Raw genomic sequence first — 27712 nt, forward strand, 5'->3', positions numbered from 1 at the left:
AAAAATGTGCAAGGTCCTGCTGAAGTTACACACAGGTTTATAGTTGAGAGAGAGAGAGAGAGAGAGAGAGAGAGAGAGAGAGAGAGAGAGAGAGAGAGAGAGAGAGAGAGAGAGAGAGAGAGAGGGGGGGGGGGGGGAATAAAAGAACGAGAATAAAGAAGAAAATAAGGAGGTGACGATGGAAAGGCAAATCCCTCCAAACAACACCTCAACTTGAAATGTTTTCTGAATATTTAGTTATTTGAATAGTTCTTAGTTATATAAAATATGAATGAGATAATAATAACAATGTTTTTATTCAGGCTAGCATATAATTATAGATATTAACATTAACATTTGCAAACTTCAGAAAACATGATAAAACATTTCCTCAATAGATGGCGTTAGTAGGCCTGATCCTGGCCGGTCGCATAGACAGACGACTTTTTTAACCAAAATTTTGACACTTGGGGAGTATTTTGGCCTACTGTTTGTGACCCTCTGCGCGAAAAATGACCTGAAACAAGCCAGGTAGGCTGGTTTTTTCCCTTTGGGGTCAGTAAAAGTGGTAGAATGACAATTGCTCGATCGTATGTATATGGAAAACATTGGCCTTAGCAATTTTTAAGTTGTTCGTAAGGTCAGGAAGGTAATATTTACATGGGTAATAGTTGACAGTATTATTTTAAGAATGGTCAATTGAAAGATTTATTGGTCATTCATGACCTTTCTCGGCTAGGATTCTAATGGAAGAAGATTTATTTGCAGCAATATCTTGGGCAAAATCCGGGCTAACGTAACCCTTGGCTCTCTGCTTACAGTAGGCCTCTTCCAAGCTACCGTTTGATAAGATGTGTCAATTAGTTTAGTAATTTGTATTACCTCTTAATTGTAGGATTATTCATGAATATTTTGGTTAATTATTTCTTTTTCTACAATAGCACAAATGAAGAGGTGTGCATGGTATATTTATAGACAGTTTTAACAATTCTGAAGACTTTATTAGGTGGAAATTTACATTTGTAATATTAGAAATTATAAATAGATTTTAATTATAAAATTCTATAACGGAAAAACCATACATCAATTGGTAAACAAACAAAGTATATATTTAACATCCCCACCTAACCTAACAACACACCTGTCCTTACGAAGGGGGCTTTGTACCGTTTTGCAGTCCCCCGTAGGACTCTTGTCCTTAACCAACTTAAAAGGAAGACACTAGGCCTGCGATAGCCTCCTGTCTGTTTCCCTTCTGAAACCAGTTTTTATTCGACGTATGTGGGCGTATGTATGATAGCGGCCACCTGCTATAAGTGAAACTGGGTAAGCTAAGAATATGGCAGTGTAATGGGGGTAGCAGGGGTTGTTAACTCCCACTAGGTAAGATGTAAGGGCACAGCGTTTAGGTCAGGTTAGGTGGTGTTCTTGTTTAGAGGTTTTGCAGAAAAATGGACACAGTTGTTGTAGTAAAGCGGCCACTTCTTAAGAACGACTAGAAAATGGGACAAGAAAATTCCCATCTTCTATGAATGATGGAGGACTTGGCTGCTGGTATACAAAGGCTCCCGTATATCATTGTTTCAATTGTTGTTATAGCATTAAAAATACGACTTACTGACAATTATAGCATCAAAAGCATTTTGTCACCTTTAAACATATAAACACCCGAAATTTCTCATTTCCTCCTAAACAGTTATGGTTGTATATTTGGCCTGCCTGTAACCACGTCAACATCGTCACTAAATGAGATATGAGAGGGAACTGTTTCAAAATCTCGCTATAAGTGAAGGAAGGGGATTGGCCCATGTAAAGTCACGTCACTGTCAGAAAGCCTCTGATTGATCACAAGGAAGGTGAATGGAAGTGGAGATCAATTAGTATTATTATTAGCATTATTGTTATTAGTTGTTATCATTACTAGCAAAGTTACAACCCCAGTTTAAAAAGCAGGATGTTATAAGCCCTAGGGCTCCTATAGGGAAAAGTAGCTCCGTGAGAAAAAGGAAAAAGGTAATAAATGAACCACAAAAAAAGTAATGAATTATTAAAAACAAACATTTTAAGAATGGTAACAATAGTACTCCATAGAAAATGGAAAATCAATGTCAGAAGTTTTTAATTATATTATAATGTTTTGAAGATACAGTATACATTCATTAGTCGTTTTAATTACTTGACCAATATTTTGTTACATTTAAGTAAAACCAATAGTTTAATTGACAAGTAACATTAGTAATTAAGGGACACTACAATAGGTAACACTGGTACATTAGCAGGGTGGGTGGGTCATGAAATGCTCAAATCCCCTGCAAATGTTCGTGTAATTGGCTGTATACCATTTTTGGTATTGTTGCCTTAGAGGACACTATTAGTTAGGAGTCTGGAAATTTTTTAATCAAATAGAGGTCTTAAAACTTTATTTTTCAACTATATAACACATTCGCAAAATAATAACCTATATAATTAAAAATGTTTGATTCCAACATTTACGCATATTAATTTCCCACTTTTTAAACTATTAGAAACTGGTTGCCAATTTCCAGGTGAGCATTCAGTGCCATTTTCACCGTCAATGGACTTTTCTTTCTAAAGAGGTGCTACCTCCTCCATTTTGAAATGTTCTCTTGTGTTTCATGTTTGGGAATGAAGTTCTCTCGTGTATTGTGTTTGACAAGGGAGTTCTGTCGTGTTTTGTGTTTGGGAAGGAAATTGCTGTTGCTATCATTGAAATGTTAATTGGACCTCCCTAGCGAAGTCTGATCTTCAAGCTGTTGTCTCTTCTTCGTGATTAGGGTATTGATTTTATTCTGTGCTCATTTTGGTATGCTAATACTCTTGGGCAGAGGAGGATTCTACTGAGGTAAATGTCAAAACCCTTTTGTGAGGGGGGAGGAATCCTGGGAAATTGTTGACCCAATGGTTCCCGATTCCAGCCAGCTCCAGCGGAAACAGAAAATCCTGAGACTGTATTAATGATGTCAAGGCCCTTGCACTTATAAGAATTTTCCAGGACCATGATAACTCTGTCATGTCGCTTACGTTATTTACCAAAATTATGCCAATGTTACACCCTTATGATTCATACTGTAATCACCTTTCATCTAATAAATAAGTAATCTTAGAGAGGCTGCCGTGATCTCTGTCAAAGGAGCGATGACATCTACAGTATCGATTGGCATTTGGGCGTCCCTTGAGTTTAAAGCCGCTGTTGAGTTAGCATAGTCGGAACTTGCTTCAGGGACCTTTCAATGCATTTTCAGATCTCTGATGTACTGAATTTCTACGCTTTAGTTTTCAAGAGTGTCCTGTCATGAAAGCCGCTTCCATGTCCAGCCTTCAAGCAACAGTCTCCTAGATCCATCACTGGTCAGGAGTGGCAACTTACTTCTCCATGACCCAGTATCTGGCAAATCCTGAGAAGAGAAAGAATTACAGCATATCCACTTGATCCTTTTAGTTACCAAGGCTATGACACCAGTTGGTAAGTCAGGTGGTCAACTGGATCCTGAATGACTGTGCCAGAGATTATTAAGCACATCATGGATAAGGGATTGGGTAGAACAGATTTTTTTTTCAACAAATTAAGACTGGAGTCGGTACAGTTACTTGAAATTAGACAGGAGAGGAATACTAACAACCATAGCAGAATGAAAGAACTAAAACATTTCTTCAGGATAGGTTAGTCACCAATAATCCTATAAAGACAAAATATGCTAATTTTATTTTGCAATTGACAATGAAAGATACCAGATGGGCATATCAAAATCAAACTTGCAATCAGGAATCACTCCTAGAATTTTAATTGAGTTGTATGCATATAAATAAAAAAAGATCTGGATGTTGTGGAGCCACCATCTGTGTTCTACTGATCATACAGTACTTTGAGTTTTGTTAGGTTTCAACTTCATCCTCCATATTTTACACCATGCACTATCTTCAGCTAGCTCTCCATTACAGGATTCAGCATTCCCAGGTCTACATTCAAGAGATGGAATTGTTGTTAAGAGAGTCTTATCATCTACAAATAAAACAAGCTGGTTTTCAAGGCCAAAACTATACAAATAATTTGAATGTTTTTCATGTGATTACTACCTTATGTTAGAGCGAGAATCAACCTTAACCTTACTCATAAAGGTGCCACAGTGTCGATCAGACAGCCCTGGACATATCCGCATTCTGCCAAATTCCTTCACACTTAGTACATACATACATACACCAAGGCATTTCCCCCAATTTTGGGGGGGGTAGCCGACATCAAACAAATGAAACAAAAAAAGGGGACCTCTCCTCTCTACGTTCCTCCTAGCCTGACAAGGGACTCAACCGAGTTCGGCTGGTACTGCTAGGGTGTCACAGCCCACCCTCCCCCGTTATCCACCACAGATGAGGCTTCATAACGCTAAATCCCCTACTGCTGCTACCTCCGCGGTCAACCAAGGCACCGGAAGAAGCAGCAGGGCCTACTGGAACTGCGTCACAATCGCTTGCCATTCATTCCTATTTCTAGCACGCTCTCTTACCTCTCTCACATCTATCCTCCTATCACCCAGAGCTTCCTTCACTCCATCCATCCACCCAAACCTTGGCCTTCCTTTTGTACTTTGCCCATCAACTCTTGCATTCATCATCTTTAGCAGACAACCATTTTCCATTCTCTCAACATGGCCAAACCACCTCAACACATTCATATCCACTCTAGCTGCTAACTCATTTCTTACACCCGTTCTCACCCTCACTACTACGTTCCTAACCCTATCTACTCGAGATGCACCAGCTATATTCCGTAGATACTTCATCTCAAACACATTCAATTTCTGTCTCTCCGTCACTTTCATTCCCCACAACTCCGATCCATACATCACAGTTGGTACAATCACTTTCTCATACAGAACTCTCTTTACATTCATGCCCAACCCTCTATTGTTTACATCTCACTTAACTGCCCCTAACACTTTGCATCCTTCATTCACTCCCTGATGTACATCTGCTTCCACTCCACCATTTGCTGCAACAATAGACCCCAAGTACTAAAACTGATCCAACTCCTCAAGTAACACTCCATTCAACATGACATTCAACCTCGCACCACCTTCCCTTCTCGTACATCTCATAACCTTACTCTTACCCACATTAACTCTCAACTTCTTTCTTTCTCACACCCTTCCATATTCTGTCACTAATCGGCCAAGCTTCTTTTCTGCGTCCGCAACCAGTACAATATCATCCGCAAACAACAACTGATTAACCTCCTATTCATGGTCATTCTCGTCTACCAATTTCGATCCTCGTCCCAGCACTCGAGCATTCACCTCTCTCACCACTCCATCAACATTCAAGTTAAACAACCACGGCGACATCACATCCCTGTCTCGGCCCCACTCTCACCGGAAACCATTCGCTCACTTCATTTCCTATCCTAACACATGCTTTACTACCTTTGTAGAAACTTTTCACTGCTTGCAACAACCTTCCACCAATTCCATATAACCTTATCACATTCCACATTGCTTCCCTATCAACTCTATTATACGCTTTCTCCAGATCCATAAACGCAACATACAGTAAACACATTCATAGTAAAATGAGAAAAAGGGTGAAAATTATAAAAAATTAAGGCCGGTTGGAGAGTGTCAAGAACACATCTGTGCAGCTCGATGGCCAGAATCAGGGTGATTGGTTGATTTAAAGTTTTTAGGCATCCTGACATCTAAGGTCATTGATGCCAAAGAATCAGGGTGAAGGCTCTTAAGTGCTGTCAGACCCAAACTTCCAGAAACTTGATAATTCTTCATTGGCTGTTTCCAGCTGTCTCCGGAAGCTTATCCATACAAAAAGACAAAGGTTTGTATAGTTAGGAAAAATAAGAATTAACGGTACTTTTAAAGTTTGCAATTTTATTTACAGTATATTTCTCTTATTTTTCCAGATTTTCAATTAGATAACCATGCCACGGATAACTACTGGAAGTGGTGGTGTGACACGCGGTGCTGTTGGGACTTCAGGAAACTCCATGAATTGGAAAGAAGTTCATCAACGTGTTCGAGAACTGAGAAGAACTTTTCTGCATCTGTCTGTCAAAACTCCGACAGATGTCACCTTCCGTCGACTTGGTCCCTCGTTGCTAAGATGCTATTTCCTTTTGTCCCCTGGCCAAGGCAGAGAGTCCACCTTATTCTATGCAGATATCAACTTGAAATCGGTTAGTTGTGTCTTGTCAATTTATATTTCCTTTTTTGCCTGGGTCTGGTTAAAGTAGATTGAAAAATTTTGGTAATTTTGCTGTGACCCAAGATTTCACTGGAAAAGTAAAATTTATTTTTCATCTTTGATTGTAAAATTACCATTTTATAATCCACTTTGCACTTTGTAAAGAACTCTTATCTTTTATTTAGATATGTTATACAGCATCAAAGGATCTTGGTGCTCATACTGGAAAACTTAAAACAATTTCAGACATGGGGTAATCGCATAGTTTATCAAGAAGTGCTGGATTCGGGCCATTCATTCCTGTGGAGGCGGACATCCAGAGAAGAGCAGCTGCTAAGCGAGCGTCGTCGTATCTCAACATGGGGTATTACAAATTATGAATTACACCCTTCATCTGGTACTCTAGTCTTCCCAGCATCTTCAACCATATTTCAGTGTGTGCATCCAGAACAGCCGGTTAGTATGGATATGCTATAGTAGCCATCGTTAAACAAGAGCTGTAGGGAATGCTAGTGGATCTTGGTAAAGTGATTAGTATTTATGACTAGTGTACAGCACTCTCCCATCAAAGGAAGGTTTGTATCCCGGAGGAAGCCATCCATTACCCTCTACCGATTGATGCAGCAGTGACAACACTTGACTGTGTGGACCAAGTAGAAAAACTTGAAAGAGGCCTCTGACTTGCCTCAGTCTGAGCCCTTAGCAACAACTATAGCTGTTGGAACAGCAGCAGCAGTTAGTGCACAAATGCCTTTGTGAGAGAAGGCAGTGCAACCTTGGAAACTGAGAATTTTTAATTAGATCAGTTGATAGGCCATCTGCTGCTTTGCCTCATTTCATGTCATTTAATGCTTTCTGTACTATTGTATGGGTCCCTTTTGCTTGCTGTTTTCTCATTCCTTAATGATCTGATTGAATATCTTACTGTAGATTAGCTTCCTCTATCAACTTTTAAATTATGAGGTGTATTCTCTTTTGTATCAAGTAAATGCCAAGATGAGATTGAAATTATATATATTCTTTATCTTTAATTTACTTTATATAAAAACTGCTTGCATTTGACCTGTTTGTGATATTTCATTAGAAGACCTAAAAGTTTTTCACAGAAGAATAGAGTAAGATAATTATTACTTGTACTGAATCAAAAGAAGTCATAGAATTTTACCGATTTGTCTCCTGTTGGATATTGACTTAATATCAATTCTAAAGTTTTTATGTGTATAATTTACTATACCTCTACACACTTCGATTATTGTATTACTATAGAAAAGCTACATGCAGAAAGTGTGTTTGGGAAAGATGGTCTAGAAAGTTGATAGCATTTTTATTCCTCATCCAGGCCTCATTTCAACTACAGGGTACCTGCCTCAGCAATAAATATCTAAAGGAATGAGCATTGCTTGTATACATATAAAGTACAATAAAGTTTGATGCATATATATATATATATATATATATATATATATATATATATATATATATATATATATATATATATATAGGCCTATATATATATATATATATATATATATATATATATATATATATATATATATATTTATTTATTTATTTATTTATTTATTTATTTATTTATTTATTTATTTTTGCTCTCAAGAATTTTACCTTTAGCATGATGTAGGTACAATGATTAAGGATGGTGGGTTGGTTTGTGTGAATTATTGTAATTTTTAAATATTTAACTTAGCCGGTGAATATATAATAGCTGCAACTCTGTTGCTCGACAGACAAAAAACAGTAAAAACTCGCCAGCGATCGCTATACAGGTTGCGGGTGTGCCCACCAGCGCCAACTGTCGGCCAGATACCAAACTCGATGTAAACAAAGACTCAATTTCTTCTCTGTCGACGTGTCGACAAGACGTACTTTACTCGCTGTTGAAACCTGGAGTTTTTCCCATCATATTTGGTGAAGTACTTTAATTTGGTTTGAGGTTTCGCAGTACAGGTGTTTTTCTTCAAATAAATCCTTGAACTCTTTTTTGGATCGGATTAATTGTTGATGACTTAGATCGTTTTTTTGGAATTTTCCCTTGACCAATTCAAAATGGCTGACCTTTCACAAGTTCCCAAGTTCAGAAAATGTAATGCTAGGGACTGTCATAGGCGTCTTCCAAGGGCTTCTCTCGACCCTCACACTGTTTGTTCCAATTGTCGGGGTAAAACCTGTCAATTGGAAGATCGGTGTGAGGAATGCGTGGGCCTTTCGGAATTCGATTTTATCGAATTTGAGAAGTATACACGCAGACTAGAGAGAGATAGGGTAAGGAGAAGCTCTTCTAGGTCGGTAGATTTTTCCTCTCCACATGCCCCTGAACCTAATCCTTCCCCTGTAGTGGTTGTTCCTAACCCCCCTCCTAGCACTCAGGAACCATCGATGCCAGACATGATGCGTGCTATCCTTGCCTTGGGGGAGAGAGTTGAGGCCCTTGCAAGTGACCGCAATCAACTCATGGCGGACGTAAAGGAACTAAAGTGCCAAAGTGCCGCGGAAAGTGTTAAAGTGCCTAGTGTTTCTCAAAGTGTTGTGAACAGTGTTGCGCTTGAGGGTTCGTCTGTTCATGCCTGTCGTCCTCCTAGTCCGGGACCTCTTGCAAGCTCCCAAGCCCAGGGGAGAAGCAATGTCGTACGACTCATGGGTTCGAGAGGCCTTGATCAGCGAACAGACGTTCCCTCTATGGTATCAGGCGTATCTCCCCAAGATCGCCCCTACCAACGTAAGACGAGAGAGCCCGTTTTTACCTCGTCGTCCGAAGGTGTTTCTCGTAAGAAACCTTGGACCAAGGTCTCACGACCTTTGAAGCGTAAGTCGGTCCCTTCAGGACAAGTCCAACGTCCCAGTTGTAGCCACTGGGTCAGTTCGGACTCGTTGCCGTCATCTGATGACTGCTCGCCACCTAAGAGAGGCAAAGCGGTACCGCCTCAGTCGCTCACCCCGTCTGTTGCCGTACCTGCTGCCGTAGACCCTAAATGGGTGTTGCTGCAGGACATGCAGTCCAAGCTTGCGTCCTTGATGGAGGACTTCAATGCGGAGAAGGTTGCTGCTGAACCTTCTGGCCAACAACCATCCAAGCGGTCTGTTGTGCGTCCTGTTGACGCTGAGGTAACGTTCTCGCGTCTACCAGTTGAGGTTGTACCTCCACCGATGCGACCCAGTGTGGGTTGCCAGCCGCATGTTGACGTTAGGCGACGCACGGAGGTGGTTGTTGACGTTCAGGACGTTCAGCAACCATCAGAGGTGACTTGTTTTGACGTGGTGCGTCAACCTCCGCAACCCGGTATGGTGTTGACTGCACAACCCAGACGGTCTAAACAGTCTCGGGTGGACGCTGTGCGTCCTCGCGCACCCATGGTTGTTGACAGTTCACAGACTGTGCAGCAGTTCCATGACGCTGCGTCCGGCTCCGTCATGCATACACCAGTGCGATCGGACTCAGCGAGCCAAACGTTGCCCACTCCTTTGCCGTTTCCTCATCAGTTTTCGGATGAGGAACTATCAGATGAGGACGTTGCTGAACCACAAGAGGATCAACCTTCAGAACTTGACGAGCCTAAGGCAACTCAACCATCATTGGACTTTAGAAAAGTCATGGCTGTATTTAAGGAGTAGTTCCCTGACCACTTTGTTTCTGTGGCTCCTCGTTCGCCGCCGTCAGAGTTTGTATTAGGCGTGCCTGCTACCGCACCTGCCTTTACTAAACTCGTTCTCTCTCGCTCATCCAAGAGAGCTTTACGGCTGTTGGGAGATTGGTTAGAGACTAAGAAGAGTTTAGGAAAGACAGCATTTGCCTTTCCCCCATCTAAACTCTCGTCTAGATCGAGCGTCTGGTATGCCATGGGAGAAGTTCTCGGCTTGGGAGTTCCTGCCTCTGCCCAGGGCGACTTCTCAAGTCTTGTAGACTCTCCCCGCCGCCTTGCCATGAGACGCTCGAAGATTTGTTGGTCACCATCGGACCTGGACCACCTTCTTAAAGGTATATTTAGGGCTTTCGAAGTCTTTAACTTCCTAGACTGGTGCTTAGGAGCCCTGAGCAGGAAAATCTCTTCTGCAGATAAGGATGTTTCCTTGCTCATTATGTCCTGCATGGACAAGGCCGTCCGTGATGGGTCCAACGAGCTAGCCGCCTCATTCACGTCCGGAGTCCTGAAGAAGCGAGAGTCTCTATGTTCTTTCCTGTCTGCTGGAGTGACGCCATGCCAAAGATCTGAGCTACTCTTTGCTCCCCTTTCCAAGTGCCTGTTTCCTGAAGTCTTGGTAAAGGAAATTGCCTTATCTTTAGTTCAGAAGGACACCCACGATCTAGTTGCGTCCTCGGCTCGCAAAGCTCCCCCTTTGCCTACATTGTCTGCTAGACCGAGGATAGACACTCCAGCGTCTCGCTTTATTCCGCCCTTTCGTGGCAGAGCCTCCAGCAGAGGAGGTGCTGGTGCCGAAGGGAAGCGAGGGAAGAGGAAAGGATCCAAGTCCTCTAAGGGCAGAGTCTGACTGCCCGCAACTTCAGACAGCAGTAGGAGCCAGACTCAAGAACTTCTGGCAAGCCTGGGAGAAGAGAGGCGCAGATCAACAATCTGTGAAGTTACTCAGAGAGGGGTACAAAATCCCTTTTGTACGCAAACCCCCTCTAGCGACGTCCCCCATCGATCTCTCTCCCAGGTGTAGAGAGGAAGAAAAGAGACAAGCCCTGAAACTGGAAGTGTCTCTTTTGCTAGAGAAGGGAGCGGTGGTCAAAGTCTCGGACCTTCAATCACCGGGGTTTTACAACCGTCTCTTCCTAGTATCAAAGAAGACAGGAGGTTGGAGACCGGTGCTAGACGTCAGTGCTCTGAATGTCTTTGTCACAAAGACGAAGTTTTCCATGGAGACCACAAAGTCAGTCTTAGCAGCGGTCAGAAAGGAAGACTGGATGGTCTCCCTAGACCTAAGGGACGCCTACTTCCACATCCCCATTCACTCAGATTCCCAACCTTTTCTGAGATTCGTCTTCGAAGATGTGGTTTACCAGTTTCGGGCCCTGTGCTTTGGCCTAAGCACAGCTCCTCTCGTATTTACGAGGCTGATGAGGAATGTGGCCAAATTCCTCCACTTATCGGACATCCGAGCCTCCCTTTATTTGGACGACTGGCTTCTCAGAGCCTCTTCCAGTCGTCGCTGTCTGAAGGATCTCAAGTGGACTCTAGATCTGACCAAGGAATTGGGACTCCTAGTCAATTTGGAAAAGTCGCAGCTGGTCCCATCCCAAACTATTCTGTATTTAGGGATGGAGATTCACAGTCAAGCTTTTCGGGCTTTTCCGTCGGCCCCCAGAATAGATCAAGCCCTGCTCTCCATCCAGAAGATGCTGAAGAAAGAACGCTGCTCAGTCAGGCTGTGGATGAGTCTGGTAGGGACGCTGTCATCCCTGGAGCAATTTGTATCACTAGAAAGACTTCACCTCCGTCCTCTTCAATTCCATCTGGCTTTTCACTGGAAAAAGGACATGACGCTAGAGGCGGTCTCGATCCCAATTTCCGGAAAGATAAAGTCTTGTCTGACTTGGTGGAAGGACAATATCAACCTAAGAGAGGGTCTTCCCCTGGCTGTTCAGATACCCAACCACGTTCTCTTCTCGGACGCATCGGACTTGGGCTGGGGCGCGACGCTGGACGGTCGGGAATGCTCAGGTCTGTGGAACTCGAGTCAGAGGAGCATGCATATCAACTGCAAGGAGCTGTTGGCAGTTCAGCTGGCCTTGAAAAGCTTCGAGTTTCTCCTTCGAGGCAAAGTGGTGGAAGTAAACTCGGACAACACCACGGCCTTGGCGTACATCTCCAAACAAGGAGGTACCCACTCACTGACGTTGTACGAGATCGCAAGGGACCTGCTCATCTGGTCAAAAGGTTGAGACATCTCCCTAGTAACGAGGTTCATCCAGGGCGACTTGAACGTCATAGCAGATTGTCTCAGTCGGAAAGGGCAAGTAATTCCAACCGAATGGACCCTCCACAAGGATGTGTGCAAGAGACTTTGGGCCATTTGGGGTCAACCAACCATAGATCTCTTTGCAACCTCGCTGACCAAGAGGCTTCCAATCTATTGCTCTCCAGTCCCGGACCCAGCAGCAATACATATAGATGCCTTCCTCCTAGATTGGTCACATCTGGATCTCTACGCATTCCCACCGTTCAAGATTGTCAACAAGGTACTGCAGAAGTTCGCCTCTCACGAAGGGACAAGGTTGACGTTAGTTGCTCCCCTCTGGCCCGCGAGAGAATGGTTCACCGAGGTACTTCGATGGTTAGTAGACGTTCCCAGAAGTCTTCCTCTAAGAGTAGACCTTCTACGTCAGCCACACGTAAAGAAGGTACACCAAAGCCTCCACGCTCTTCGTCTGACTGCCTTCAGACTATCGAAAGACTCTCGAGAGCTAGAGGCTTTTCGAAGGAGGCAGCCAGTGCGATTGCTAGAGCAAGGAGAGCGTCTACCATTAGAGTCTACCAATCGAAGTGGGAAGTCTTCCGAGACTGGTGCAAGTCAGTTTCTGTATCCTCGACCAGTACCTCTGTAGCCCAAATAGCTGATTTTCTCTTATACCTGAGAAAAGGACGATCCCTTTCAGCTCCCACTATCAAGGGCTACAGAAGCATGTTGGCATCGGTCTTCCGGCATAGAGGCTTAGATCTTTCCAACAATAAAGATCTGCAAGACCTCCTTAAGTCTTTTGAGACCACTAAGGAGCGTCGTTTGGCTACTCCTGGGTGGAATTTAGACGTGGTACTAAGAATCCTCATGTCAGACAGGTTTGAGCCTTTACAGTCAGCCTCCCTGAAAGATCTTACTCTTAAGACTCTTTTCCTGGTATGCTTAGCCTCGGCTAAAAGAGTCAGTGAGATTCATGCCTTCAGCAAGAACATCGGATTTTCGTCGGAAAAAGCTACTTGTTCGCTGCAACTTGGTTTTCTAGCCAAAAATGAGCTTCCTTCTCGGCCTTGGCCTAAATCTTTCGATATTCCCAGCTTATCGGAGATCGTAGGCAATGAACTAGAAAGAGTCTTATGCCCTGTTAGAGCTCTTAAGTTCTATTTAAATCGTACTAAACCTTTACGAGGCCAATCTGAAGCTATATGGTGTTCAGTTAAGAAACCATCCTTGCCTATGTCAAAGAATGCTTTGACATACTTTATCAGATTGTTAATACGAGAAGCTCATTCACATCTGAGTGAGGAAAACCGATCTTTGCTTAAGGTTAAGACGCACGAAGTTAGAGCTGTAGCAACTTCCGTGGCCTTTAAGCAAAATAGATCTCTGCAAAGTATAATGGACGCAACCTATTGGAGAAGCAAGTCAGTGTTCGCGTCATTTTACTTGAAAGATGTCCAGTCTCTTTACGAGAACTGCTACACACTGGGACCATTCGTAACAGCGAGTGCAGTAGTGGGTGAGGGCTCAACCACTACAATTCCCTAATTCCATATCCTTTTAATCTGTCTCTTGAAATGTTTTTAATGTTGTTTTTATGGGTTGTCCGGAAGGCTAAGAAGCCTTTCGCATCCTGGTTGATTTGGCGGGTGGTCAAAGTCATTTCTTGAGAGCGCCCAGATTAGGGGTTTGATGAGGTCCTGTTGTATGGGTTGCAGCCCTTGATACTTCAGCTCCTAGGGGTCTGTCAGCATCCTAAGAGGATCGCGAGGCTCCGTAAGGAAGACGTACTTACAAGGCAGAGTAATCGTCTAAGTCGACTTCCTTACCAGGTACCTATTTATTTTGTTTTTGTTATATTGATAACTTCCAAAATGAAATAAAAACTCTTAGCTTGTACGATGTAAACATATTTAACTGGTCTCTACCCACCTCCTTGGGTGTGAATCAGCTATTATATATTCACCGGCTAAGTTAAATATTTAAAAATGATATTTTAATTATAAAATAAATTTTTGAATATACTTACCCGGTGAATATATAAATTAAACGACCCTCCCTTCCTCCCCAATAGAGACGCAGTGGGATGAGAAGAAATTGAGTCTTTGTTTACATCGAGTTTGGTATCTGGCCGACAGTTGGCGCTGGTGGGCACACCCGCAACCTGTATAGCGATCGCTGGCGAGTTTTTACTGTTTTTTGTCTGTCGAGCAACAGAGTTGCAGCTATTATATATTCACCGGGTAAGTATATTCAAAAATTTATTTTATAATTAAAATATCATATTGATATTAAAAGGAAACACACACCATCATCTCTTCCAATAAGTCTGTTGGTTGCAGACTTGAAGGAGAAGCTGTGTTGAGTTTGGGTGGGTGTGTGAGAGAAGGATGTTGCTAGTTAATGTGGGTAAGAGTAAGGTTATGAGATGCACAAGAAGGGAGGGTGGTGCTAGGTTGAATGTCATGTCTAATGGAGAGTTACTGGAAGTAAATCAGTTTGAGTATTTGAGTTCTGTTGCTGTAAATGGTAGGAGTGGAGGATATAAAGTGTTTGGGGGCATTGAAGGGAGTGGTAAAGAAAAGAGAGTTAAGGTTGAATGTAAAGGGAGTTCTGTATGAGAAAGTGATTGTACCAACTCTGATGTATGGATCAGAGTTGTGGGTAGTGAAAGTGATGGAGAGAAGAATTGAATATGTTTGATGAAGTGCCTGAGTAGTATGGCTGGTGTATCTCGATTAGATAGGGTTAGGAACGAAGTAGTGAGGGTGAGAAATGGATTAGTAGCTCTAGTTGATATGAATGTGTAGAGGTTTGGCCATGTAGAGAGGATGGGAGAAGTGCAAGAGGAAGACGAAAGTTTTGGTTGGATGGATGAAGTGAAGAAAGTCCTAGGTGATAGGAGGATAGATGCGAGAGAGGCAAAAGTTTGTGCTAGAAATTGGAATGGATGGCGAGTGATTGGGATGCAGTTCCAATAGGCGCTGCTGCTACCTCTGGCTGTTCCACCATAGCAGTACCAACCAGATTCGGCCAAGTCCCTTGTCAGGCAAAGAGTAACTAATAGGAAGAAATCCCTAGGTGACAGGAGGATAAATGTGTGAGAGGCAAAAGTGTGTGCTAGAAATAGGAATGGATGGTGAGTGATTGTGATGCAGTACCGACAGGTCCTGGTGCTACCTCGGGTCACCTTGGTGACTGCAATGGTAGTGGAAGTAGGGGAGTCAACAAATTAAGCTTGGTTTGTGGTGAAAGACTGGGTAGGGTGGTCTGTGCCACCCTAGCAGTACCAACCAAACTTGGCCGAGTCATTTATCTGGCAAAGAGGAATTAATAGAAAGAAGAATCCTCTCGTTTCTTTTTGAATGTTAAGTACCTCCCGGAATCTGGGTAAGTGTCATGGTAGATAGCTGAAATGTAATAGTATAATTTCTGTAGACATGGAAATTCTTAATTATATTTTTATTATGACCTTATATTGGATAGAAAATTCTATAGTATAAGGGCAGATGACAGTACAGGTATAAAATGGATAGTAGTATTTAAAGTTATGGGTAACATGGAAGGAAGAATTATGAATATAAGAGTAGATTTTATTTTATGGAAATGTGTTTTTTTTTTTTATTTATTTTGATGAATTTGTATCATCATTGTATCCTTTTGTGAAATTGTTAATGTTTTTTATTTCATGCAGATATGCGCAGTCAGTCCGAAGGAGCTAGTGAGCTGTCAGGTACGACTCAACCCTCAAATCTGTCCTGCAAATCCAAACTTAATTGCCTTTGCTGCTCAGTACGATATATATCTTTACAACACGAAAACAGGTAGGTTGGGCTTGTGGGTCTTTTTTTTTTTGTGAGAAGAGCTAATTTTAGATGTATTCATACATTATTAATTGTTAATACTTTAGTTTTCTTTATAACTGATTTTGAAATGACGTCTGTTGGTGTTTGCTTTTAGAAGGATTTTATATTAACCAAATTAAATCATAGATATTAAAAATTTCATCAGTCTCAGGTTGTGTTTAACAGAGGGTGGGGAGGGAATTAAATGATATTTTCCAATGTGATTTTATTATTGCTTGTTTATTTATCTGCATGATTATTTAGTTACATTATTCATTTATTTCATTTCAGGGGAGGAAAAGAGAGTGACGCACGTTCATAGCGGTAGTGGAAGGTTAGAGTACGACCCTAAAAGTGCAGGAATGCCGTCTTACGTTATGCAAGAGGAGTTCTCTCGTTATCAGGGATATTGGTGGCAGCCTACCTCTACAGGTACAGTACTTGAATTGGTATTACATATCACTGTATTTCTCCATGACCATGTTCCTACTGTAGATTACAACATTTATGAAAAAATAAAATTCATTAGTGAAATTTGTGTACAGGAGTTGAGATTCCTGGGAGGTCCAAAAGTTAGTTTGTGGCAAATTTCATTCTTAGTATATTTAGGTGAAATAGTATTTTTTCTTTCTCTGTTTACTGTGAATGTTTTCATGGTTTTATAGCCTTTTTTCATCCGAAAACTTGTAATTATGAAATGTAAAGAAAAAAGGAAAACTACAAAGTTTGCCTTGATGTGAATTGAGGTTGGCCAAAAATTTTTATGATTGGTATCAATTGACATAATTCGGAAATATGAATCAATATTTTGGAATTAGATGAAGTCAAAATTGATACCATTGGAATATCATAGGCTTGAAAATTTATGCGCAGAAAGGAAATTTGTTCCGTAACTGGAATACAAACCACGCTATTCAATAGGGGTATTACTTTCGGCGTAGCTGAAATGACGAGCCATTAATTTTTAACGAGGGTTTACTACCCACACCGCTAGTTAGTGGGGGGGTGGTAGGGGAGGATAGCTTGCTACCCCCCCCCCCCCACACACACACACACACACCTGTGCTTGAGCTCACTTTGCTCTCGGCTCGGATGGTGGTCGGACGTGTCTGCACTCATCATCGCCGTCATTTGGCAGCCATTTAATTGCTTTTGTCTTTTCTTTTTCTAGTTCTGTATATGTGAAGTTGGCTTCTGCAATCATGCACACCTGCCCTGGGTTTCCCGACCGCCCCTTTGGAACATTCATGTCGGCGGTCGAGACTGATCCTCACACCCTTTGTCCTTCATGTACGGGCCAACAGTGTGATAGCAACAACAGGTGTAGGAAGTGGTCTACCTCCCAGTGGGAGAGGTTTTCGCGACGACGGAAGAAGAAGTCCAAACGGGATATTTCTCCTTCGAAGGTTGCTTTGAAAGGAGAAAAACTCAAGGCCTCTTCTTCCGTTGCCCAAACCTCCTCCGAAGCTCCCACTTGGTCAGTCTCTTTCGAGATACCGTCGAGTGGTAGCGTAGACCAATGTACTGTATTGTTTACCAACCTCGGGACTCGAGAGATGTCGTTGCTTCCCCTAGCGAAGCAGCTCCACCTCTCCCCCCGGGGGAGGATATGTCATTAACCTCCGTTTTCCAGCTTTGGTCCTCCTTGGTGCTTACGGGTTCGCCCTCCAAGGAGGTTTTGCTCAACTTCATCCTTTTTCTGAATATGTAGAGTGCCTCTTTACAGATGTCCATCCATTAGACCTCCAGAAGTATATTTTTTTTTGTGAGAAATCTACCCCATCAAAGCTTAGCAGTTCTTCAATCTGGTGGCAGCCCTCAACTGTCCACATAAGTGTTCACCTTGTCACTGTGAGCTTAATTCTTAGTAATATTTTGTGGGGGTATCCAAACAGTTGTCTGGTTCTAGCTTTCATTGAAGCTCAGTTCTTCAGGACAGAGTAAATTCCTTAATTTATTCATGATATGGTGATTGTGTTAAACTGGATGAAGTTGGATGTTGTGTCCAAGTACAGTAGCAGAGGAAGTACATGGGTATACTGATTGAAATGGAAGCAGAAAATTTATTCCTTTGACATTACCGTGACAGGATGTTCTATGAGGTCTTGCTAAAATTCATGTCTTAGCGAGAAGCTCTAGCTCAGCTCTGATGAGTTGTTCTAGGCCACCTGTGATCCATGGAAATGGTTGTCTCTTACGGGCTACTCCATCAGTATTCCTTTTACTCGGGTCTAAAGAAAATGGTTGACCTCCATTGACCTGTACTATTATCCTGTTCTCATCTGCTGGGAAGTGAGGGACAATCTTCTTTGTTAGCTGGATAACAAGAAACCACTTGAAAACTTTACCGAACTCTCTACTCCCAGAGATGCTTTTGTTTCTTGATACATTTCTCTTTTTTTTATGTGTGAGAGAGGGGGAGGCCGAGGAAGGGCAAGAGGGCGAGAGAGAGAGAGCTTTGCTTAAAATGAATATTTACAAGCAAAAAAAAAAAATAAAGCATCCATGATTTAATGTTGTTTATTATCTATGGAATGCCACAAGAGCAGGGTTGCCTGGAGTGAAAGTAATGACAGCAGATAATGAGGTTTTAATGTCGTATATAGTTCATTTTAGTATTAAAATAATCATTATTACCTGTACTGTTAATTGTGTTTTGTGATGCTCTTATACACTATTAATGCAAATTAATTTTATTTCAAGTTTGGATTATCATTTTCTGCTTTTGTTCAAATAAATTTCATTTTCAGATGGAGTGTACCGTTTACTATACGAAGAAGTTGATGAAAGCGAAGTCTCCTATCGTGCAATTTATTCTCCCCGGAAGATTCCACAGGAATGTTAGATGAATTTAGGTATGGTATTTTTACATATTTTTTATTTGAGTATGACAAGAAGTAACTCTTGCTTTTTATGTGATGTTTTTGTGTTTTTTTTTCATGTTATTTGCTCGACAACCTTTCAAGTACCCACTCAATCCAATTGACATGGTAATAATTTTCTAAAGGAAGCATTGCTTCATAAATACATTTGATTCTCTCTCTCTCTCTCTCTCTCTCTCTCTCTCTCTCTCTCTCTCTCTCTCATATAAATCGAGTCTAAAATATGTAACAATATTGAATATTTTGTCAATAATATCCCTTGGAGAGGATGATGAAAAGATTCAGTCTTCAAAAGGCAAAAATAAGATAGGTGATGATTTTTTTTTCTTTTTTATAATTTCACCCGCACAATTGAAGATTGGCAGTGTGGTAATTTAAGATATTATACTCTGCATACAGTTGTGGATGCAAATATTCCTAGAATTGTGTAAGTACTGGTTTTACCTGCCAGAATTATTTTTGCTGAAATGAAGGATTACATAGTTCAGAGTACAGGAATAGAAAACCAGTGCATAATGTTAAAAGTGACAGGGCCAGCGTGTGTTGAAGAAAATGGCCATGCCCAGATTCCTTCCATCCCAGGGATTCATGAACCATGTGAAAGCCACAGGAAAATTGTCTATGAAATTCCTACTCTTCCAAGTAGCAGTTGTGCTATTAATTAATGGAAAGAGAAAAGAGGGTTTGGGATTTACTACATTGTTTTAGTTCTCAGTGGATTTTGACTTGAATCTATTTCTTGATGTATAATTTTGACTTTCGTTTCAGATTTCCTCGTGCTGGTATGGCTAATGCAGAATCTACGTTAAGACTTCTAGAACGTAGAGATAGGCCCTGCTGAGGAATTGCGTGTAACCACTAGACATCTCCGTCATGATTTAAAACAGTTAGCTCCATGGTACGAGTATTTAGTTCGCGTTGGTTGGACGCCTGATGGTAAACAGTAAGTACTTTCTAAACTTTCTTATTATAAATATATGTTATATAGGAGTATATATATATATATAGTGAGAGTGAGAGAGTGTGTGTGTGTGTGTGTGTGTTTTGATTAGATGGCCCCATTCCTTGTCATCTGTCATTCTGAAAGCTTTCATCCTTAACATTCATGGAAAAGATTTGGATCACCTTTGACAGCTAAAACCTGTGTATCTTTTGCAAGACTACCTGCCAAAATTAGAACTCTCTAGGGCAGGTCACCTTTTTTAACAGTACAATAAAAGAATATTGCTCTTTCTCTGGTTCTTTCACGCATTGTTTATAGTAACCACCATCAGACAACAATCAACTTGAATGACAAAAGTGGTCTTATAACATAGTCTATTTTCAAATCTATTTTCATTACCATTATTGTATTGTCAATTTTTATGCCAATATTAATCTTATTGACAAAAGCCATTGAATGTACACATGTAATCGTCACCCTCATGTGACTTTACTGGAGCTTGGAAATACCTGTGTTGTTTGCTAAATAAAGTTAATTATTTGGGAGTTCATCATTGATTTGTACCTCCTTCAGCAGGTCACTTTAGGCTGTCTTCATATAAGATCATTTTCAGTAAAAGTAGATTTTAATATGAATGCTTAAAGGTTGATTAGACATGTGTTTATGGATAATTTTTATAGATGTCATTTCCTGTTCTGTGAGATGTTTTTGGATAGAGATAAATCATTTACCTTTATTTATCCCCTGAATAAGGCAACAGCATAAGGTTATAGGAATGTTTGGGTGTCACATTGGTTCATGTCTATGATCTTAATGACTTAGTTTTGTTGTCTTAGGTGAGGATGGCTGGTTTATCCTTGCCAAGATTCTTGTGCATGATGTGTCATACAATGCTTGCGGCATTTTTAGATTTATTTCAGAATCAGATATTCTGAAAACTATTTAACTTTTATGACATTTTTCCTTTTATGGTTTTAATTGAATATTATTTTATTCTATATATATGATGAATGATATCGGTGTCAATGACCTTAGATGTCAGGATGTTAGAGGGGAACTTATAATCAATCAATTGTCGTCTTATTACTGCATATGCACAGAGAAGGATAAAGCAACTGATTGAAATTCTCAGTTTAAGCATGGTAATCTTTTTTAGACTTTCAGAGAAGCTAAGAGTTACTCGAAATTTCATCAGCTGGTAGTCCTGCGAAATGAGAAGAATGTTTTAATGCTTTGTCTGTTTTCAGAATATGGTGTCAACTGCTTGATCGCCGACAGCAACGTTTAGAGTTAATTTTATTGTCCTTGTCATCTTTCACTGGTCAGAAGAGTCCAGCGTCTCCTTCTTCAGCTTCGTCTCTTTTATATGCTCCTCACATAATAATCGCTCAGCATTCAAACACCTGGGTAGATGTAAGTATGGCATTACTTTTGCTTTTGCACTTTTTAGTTTCTTAGATATGTGATTAAAAGTATTTTAGTGTAAGGATTCTTCAAGTAACAACATACTTGATTATTATTATTATTATTATTATTATTATTATTATGCCCCCTGTGGCCGCGGGGGCATTAAAACAATTAGAATGGTGCCAACGTTATCCCTGCGTGTCATAAGAGGCGACTAAAAGGGACGGGACGAGGGGTCTGGGAACCCCCTCTACTGTATTTACAATCCTGTGAGACATCAGCAAAGAGTTGGAGTTGGGGGAAGAGTGACTGCTCCCCGCACTCTAGTTTTGGGGTGTTTGAATGTGTGTGGATGTAGTACGATAGAGAGTAAAAGATGTGAGATTGGAAGTATGTTTAGGAATAGAATGATGGATGTATTGGCCTTGTGTGAGACAAAGATAAAAGGGAAAGGTGAAGTGATGTTTGGTGAAATGTCTGGTAGAGTGTCTGGGATTGAAAGGGGAAGAGCAAGACAAGGTGTGGCTTTATTGCTGAGTGAATGGATGACAGGTAAAGTAGTGGAATGGAAGGAGATATCATCTAGGTTAATGTGGGTAAGGGTTAGGTTGGGTAGGGAATGTTGGGCTTTTGTCAGTGCATATGGGCCAGGTAGTGAGAAAAGTGAAGAAGAGCGGAATGAGTTCTGGAATGAATTAACTAGGTTGTAGAAGGACTGGGTAGAAGGAATTATGTAGTAGTCATGGGTGACTTAAATGCTAGAGCGGGGCGCTGGAGAGGTAGAAGGTGTCATTGGGAAGTATGGCGTACCAGGTGAAAATGAGAGTGGTGAGAGACTGGTAGGTGTGTGTGTTGAGCAAGAGATGGTGATAGGTTCTAGCTTTTTCAAAAGAAAGATAAAAATAAGTATACATGGGTAAGAGTGGCAAATGGAAGAATAGTAGAAGGGCATTAGTGGATTATGTGTTGATAGCTAAAAGAATGTTTGGAAGATTGAAAGACGTGCATGTGTTTAGGGGTATGGCTACCGGTATGTCTGATCATTTTTTGGTGGAAGGAAAATTAGTTGTAGCAAAAGAGTGGGGGAATAGAGTAGGTGGATGTAAAAGGGAGCTAGTGAGGGTTGAAGAGCTAATAAAACCGGGGGTAAAAAGTAAATATCAAGAAAGGTTGAAAATGGCATATGACAAAGTGAAAGTAAGAGAAACTGGTAATTTAGAGGAGGAGTGGAAGTTAGTAAAAGAAAATTTTGTTGGGATTGCAAGTGATGTGTGTGGCAAGAAGGTTATTGGAGGCAGCATGAGGAAGGGCAGTGAATGGTGGAATGAAAGAGTGAAGGTAAAAGTGGAAGAGAAAAAGAGGGCTTTTGAAGAATGGCTGCAGAGTAATAGTGTAGAGAAGTATGAAAAATATAGAGAGAAAAATGTGGAAGTAAAGCGCAAGGTAAGTGAGGCAAAGAGGGCAGCTGACATGAGATGGGGTCAGGGATTGGGTCATTCATATGAAGAGAATAAGAAGTTTTGGAAAGAAGTGAAGAGAGTAAGGAAGGCTGGCTTAAGAATTGAAGAGACATTGAAAGATGGAAATGGAAGGTTGTTAAAAGGAGAGGAGGCAAGGAAAAGGTGGGCGGAATATTTTGAAAGTTTACTGAATGTTGAGGATAATAGGGAGGCAGATATAATTGCTGTTGCAGGTGTTGAGGTGCCGGTGATGGGAGATGAGAATGAGAGAGAGGTTACAATAGAGGAAGTGAGGAGAGCACTAGATGAAACGAGAGTAGGAAAAGCATCTGGTATGGATGGTGTGAGAGCTGAGATATTGAAGGAAGGGGGTGTGACTGTACTTGAATGGTTGGTGAGATTGTTTTTTGATGTGTGTTTTGTGTTGTCAATGGTACCAGTAGATTGGGTTTGTGCATGTATTGTACCACTATATAAGGGTAAGGGAGATGTGCATGAGTGTTGTAATTCAAGAGGTATTAGTTTGTTGAGTGTAGTTGGAAAGGTGTATGGTAGATTACTGATAATAGGATTAAGGGTAAAACAGAGAATGCAATCTTAGAAATACAGGGTGGTTTTAGAAGAGGTAGGGGTTGTATGAATCAGATTTTTACAGTAAGGCAGATATGCGAGAAATATTTAGCAAAAGGTAAGGAGGTGTATGTTGCATTTATGGATCTGTAGAATGTGATGAGGTTATATGGAGTTGGTGGAAGGTTGTTGCAAGCAATGAAAAGTTTCTACAAAGGTAGTAAAGCATGTTTGTTCCAACACAAAATACTTACCGAGAACTACTTTCTTTGGAGTCACTTGTGATCCCTCTATCTCGACCAAGGTTTTTCCCGCCGTTACCCCCCTTACTCCGCTCTACATAGGCTTACCCCCGCCGCCAAAGAATGCGCCCTGAGGGCAGGATTAGGGTAGGTCACTGCTTCTCTGGGTCAGCGTCCTCATTAAGTTCCTTAGTCGTGAGCAGTACACAGCTCACTCTCGTCTCTCTCGATCCTTTGGCGCGTTTGCGTTCCACGTGTTTCCAGCGTGGGGACTTGTGTTTTTGCGTAGTGCGTTATTCGCAAGTGTTACAGTGCGTTCTCCCTGTGCATATCCCCAGTGTACGTATAGCTCACTAGTGTTGTGCCATTCGTGTGCGAACGATGGAGCATGTGCGCCGTTGCCCTGGGCCTAGAGCCGGAAAGTCGTGTAGGGGGAAAGTTTGCTCCTCCGCGGACACGTGTCCGGAGTGCGTAAGTTGGGATGATATCCAGTGGGTACGCTACGGTACCAAAAAGAAGAAATCTTCTAAGCGTTCCCCCAGGAAGATTAGTGTCGTTTCTTCGTTACCGTCGGCCAGTGATCGGTCCGACGAAGCCTCGGCTTCTCCGTCTCCTTCGCAGAGCAGAGGGCAAGAAGCCTCTAGTGTTGTAGAAAGTCAAGGCGTTCTTCCCAGGGAATCCAGTGCGAGGGAAGAACCAAGGGCGGGCCCCTCTAGAGCTAACGAAGGGCCCGGTAGTGCTTCGGGTGAGTCAGGCCTTGTGGTGGGGGCCACTCGTCCTCTGAAGACCCCGTATGGGGCAGTGTTGTGGTTTCAGAGTCACCTCCGCCCTCGTGGGCCAGTGCGTCGGGCTCTCCCCCGCCAGGGGACAGCCAAACTAGAGTTCGCCGCCCGAGTAGCGATGCCTTCGGGTGGAAGCTGCCGAAGACGCCAGGGAGGTCACCGCTAAGAATGGACGTGACCCTGGACCCCTGGCCCCCTGGCATGGATAGATTAGACTCTGTGCCGACGATCTCCACGGCGGTTCCCGAGGACTTCCTCCAGCCTTCGATCTCGGGCACCCAGCGTCGAGGAAATTCCCCCGCGGATCACGCTAGCAGCCGTTACGCGAGGAACGTGGCGCCGTCGGACTCGTCAGAAGTAGACTCATCCTCCGAGGAGGAAGTCAGGGGGAAACGACGCAGGAGAAGGGAGCTGTCCGAGAGCGAACATTCCCGCTCTAGGTCAAGGTCGCGGCCTAGCAAGAAGCGCTCCCAATCCCATTCTCGTAAGTATAGGAGAAATGTCTCTCCCGGGGGCGCCTGGGTCTACGTACCTTCAGGAGAGTCCAAGAGGCTCCATTCACCAGACCCTCGTTCCAGTGAACGTGCGTCTAGGCTGCCGCTCTCTATGCACAGCCTAGAACCGCGCGACCTGGCACGCAGGAAAGACCTCTCGCAGAAGCATAAGTCCTCGAGGCCTCCGGTTCACCCCGCCCAGCGGGGGGAAACGTGCTTCTTTGCAGGCAGCCTGACCGAACCAGCCCAGCTGGTGCGGTCATCGAGTAAGAAGGAACGGTTCCCGTTGTCGGGTCAGCCCACCGGGACCGTGACTTCCGCTTCCAGAGCCTTCGGGCAACTGAGGGCCCTCCCTGAGCCGGTGGTACCCACCTTGCAGCAAGATCCACCCTCTTACGGAGCTCACTACGGTTACAGGGCGGCCCCCCTGGACCCAAGGGCGGGACGACCGGTCTGCCGAACCAGCAACCCAGCGCCCCCACTCCAGGCCGAGGCCTCGGCTGATGGAGGAGAAGCTCCCCCGTCGGAGGACTCCGCATATAGAAGAGTGGTGGGCCTCATCAGGAGGCACCATGGGATTACAGAACCCTCGGCGCCAAAGGGGGATTCCTGGAGATTAAGCCTCCTGAGAATTATCCATCACGCCACCCTTCCGAAGTCCTCCCTGGCCCTTCCTCTTGCCCCAGACCTAGTACTAGGGCAAGAGTACATAGACAACTTGGTGGCCAGTAATGCAGAAGCCCCCAAGTCCCAGAGTGCCTCGAAACTGCTCCAGGGCCTCAAAGCACAAGGGAAAGTATACATTCCAGAAGGGCGGCGCCCAGGCCCCTGTAGAGTGGACCCGGCCTTGGACATCCTAGGACAAGGCGGCTCAGACGAAAGGGCCTCGTCAGCCCCGGTTTCCTTCTCTCCTACGGAAGCCGCCATGATGGAGGAGATGTCGCGGGACCTGGTTAACGTCTCCTCATGGCTGGACTGGTGGGCCTCCACTTTAGTAAACGTGCAAGCCTCCATCGACCCCGAAGATCCTGAGCAGCAGAGCCTCCTGACGGACCTTCTCACCTCCGGGGGGAAAAACTCTGAAGTTTCTATCGTACCAGGCGCTCGCCCTGACGGCCAACTGGGTCCTAAGGAAACGAGACACGGTCCTAGCTAAGGTATCGAGGAGGATCCCGGACAGAGAGGCCCGAGCTGTTCGTAGCCTACCCTTGTGGGGTGAGTCTCTGTTCCCATTAAAAGAGCTGGAGAACCTAATGGAGAAAGTGTCCAAGAAGAAAGAGGCCAACGTCCCCAGACCTGCGTCGTCTAAAAGGCCGCCATACAGGAGGGCCGCCTCAGATAGCGCCGTGACTCCTCAGGCCGCCCCCAACACTTCGAGGAGGGTTGCCCTTCCTCCTCCTGGACAACAACTCCTCAGCCCTCCCGCAGAGGAGCACCAGCTTCTTCCAGCTCCTTCAGGTCGGGTTACTCCGCCTCTAAGAGAGGCAGATCAGGCTGCCCCTCTAGGAGAAGGTAGAGGGAGAGGCCCCCTACTCCCACCCAAGCCTCGGGTTGGGGGATGCCTCAGACCGCATTGGCAAGCATGGAAGGCACAAGGAGCGGATCCTTGGACGGTGTCCGTCCTGAAGGAAGGCTACAGGCTCCCCTTCATAGCGGAACCCCCCACTCTTATTCCAGCCAGCCAGACAGAATGGTTGGCCCCCAGGGACCCGATGAAAAGGGCCACCCTTCAAGAGGAGATTTCCTCCATGTTAGAGAAGGGGGCCATGGAAGAGGTCCTTCTCCCAGGCCCAGGCTTCTACAGCCGCCTGTTCCTGGTAGAGAAAGCAATGGGGGGGTGGAGACCCGTGATAGACCTGTCGGCCCTCAACAAGTTCGTCAAGAAGACGGACTTCAAGATGGACACCCCAAAATCCGTCCTGCTGTCCTTGAGGGAGAAAGATTATATGATGACTGTCGACCTCAAGGACACATACTTCCAGATCCCTTTCCACCCGTCGAGTCTGAAGTTCCTCCGGGTAAAATGGGGTTCCCAGATCCTGCAGTTCAAGACCCTTTGCTTCGGTCTGTCGACGGCCCCTCAAGTGTTCACGAGGGTCTTCGCGACAGTCTCAGTGTGGGCTCACGAACGGGGTATCCGTCTCATCAGATACCTGGACGACTGGTTGCTCCTTTCCAACTCAAGGCCCTCTTGGAGGAGCAAGGGAGAAACCTCCTCCAGTTCTGCAGGAATCTGGGAATCGTAATCAATCTGGAAAAGTCGAACTTAACACCATCCAACAGAATGGGATACTTGGGGATGACGTTGGATACCGTGCAGGGGAAGGTTTTCCCCTCGGAAGACAGGATACGGAACCTCAAGCACATCATTCAGCCGTTCCTGTCAGAACATTCCAAGAGGGCGAGAGACTGGCAGAGACTGATAGGTCACCTGGTCTCATTGGAGAAACTGGTTCCCCAAGGGAGGATGAGGCTCAGACCCATTCAATGGAACCTCAAGAGCCTCTGGTCCCAGACAGACTCACAGAAGGCGTTAATTCCAGTCCTTTCAGACACGAGAACCTCCCTAGAATGGTGGCACTGCCAGTCGAACTCCCTCAAGGGGATGCCCCTCGGGTCCAGTCCCCCCGAGTACCTCCTGTTCACAGACGCCTCCAACCAAGGGTGGGGGGCCCACCTTCTGGAAGAGACAGCAAGCGGTACCTGGTCGGAGATCAAAAAGCGTCTACACATCAATGTCCTAGAACTAAGAGCAGTCCAGAAGGCATGTCTTCACTTTGCAAGTCGGCTAAAGGGAAACACCGTGGCATTAATGTGCGACAACGCCACGGTAGTGGCCTACATAAAGAAGCAAGGGGGCATGAGATCGAAAGAACTATGCGACCTCGCCATAAGCATCCTACATTGGGCAGACGAGCAGCAAGTGGTGCTGCTAGCAAGGTTCATCCCCGGGAAGAAAAACGTGCTAGCCAACGGCCTCAGCAG

The 27712-nt window shown here is 43.7% G+C and overlaps 1 protein-coding gene across 1 annotated transcript in view; it reads left to right on the forward strand.

The window, feature by feature from the left end:
• Positions 1-381: 381 nt before the first annotated feature.
• LOC137629521 (dipeptidyl peptidase 8-like) overlaps positions 382-27712 on the forward strand; it is a 68088-nt gene continuing 40757 nt past the window's right edge. The window contains 11 exon segments of the mRNA XM_068360905.1: positions 382-510; positions 5909-6181; positions 6436-6645; positions 15797-15926; positions 16239-16379; positions 18698-18744; positions 18746-18766; positions 18768-18802; positions 19598-19649; positions 19651-19772; positions 21020-21185. Of these exon segments, the coding sequence (XP_068217006.1) occupies positions 5927-6181; positions 6436-6645; positions 15797-15926; positions 16239-16379; positions 18698-18744; positions 18746-18766; positions 18768-18802; positions 19598-19649; positions 19651-19772; positions 21020-21185 (1179 nt within the window). The 5' untranslated portion in view covers positions 382-510; positions 5909-5926.

Source organism: Palaemon carinicauda, chromosome 37 (assembly GCF_036898095.1).
Source record: "Palaemon carinicauda isolate YSFRI2023 chromosome 37, ASM3689809v2, whole genome shotgun sequence".
Lineage (NCBI taxonomy): Eukaryota > Metazoa > Arthropoda > Malacostraca > Decapoda > Palaemonidae > Palaemon > Palaemon carinicauda.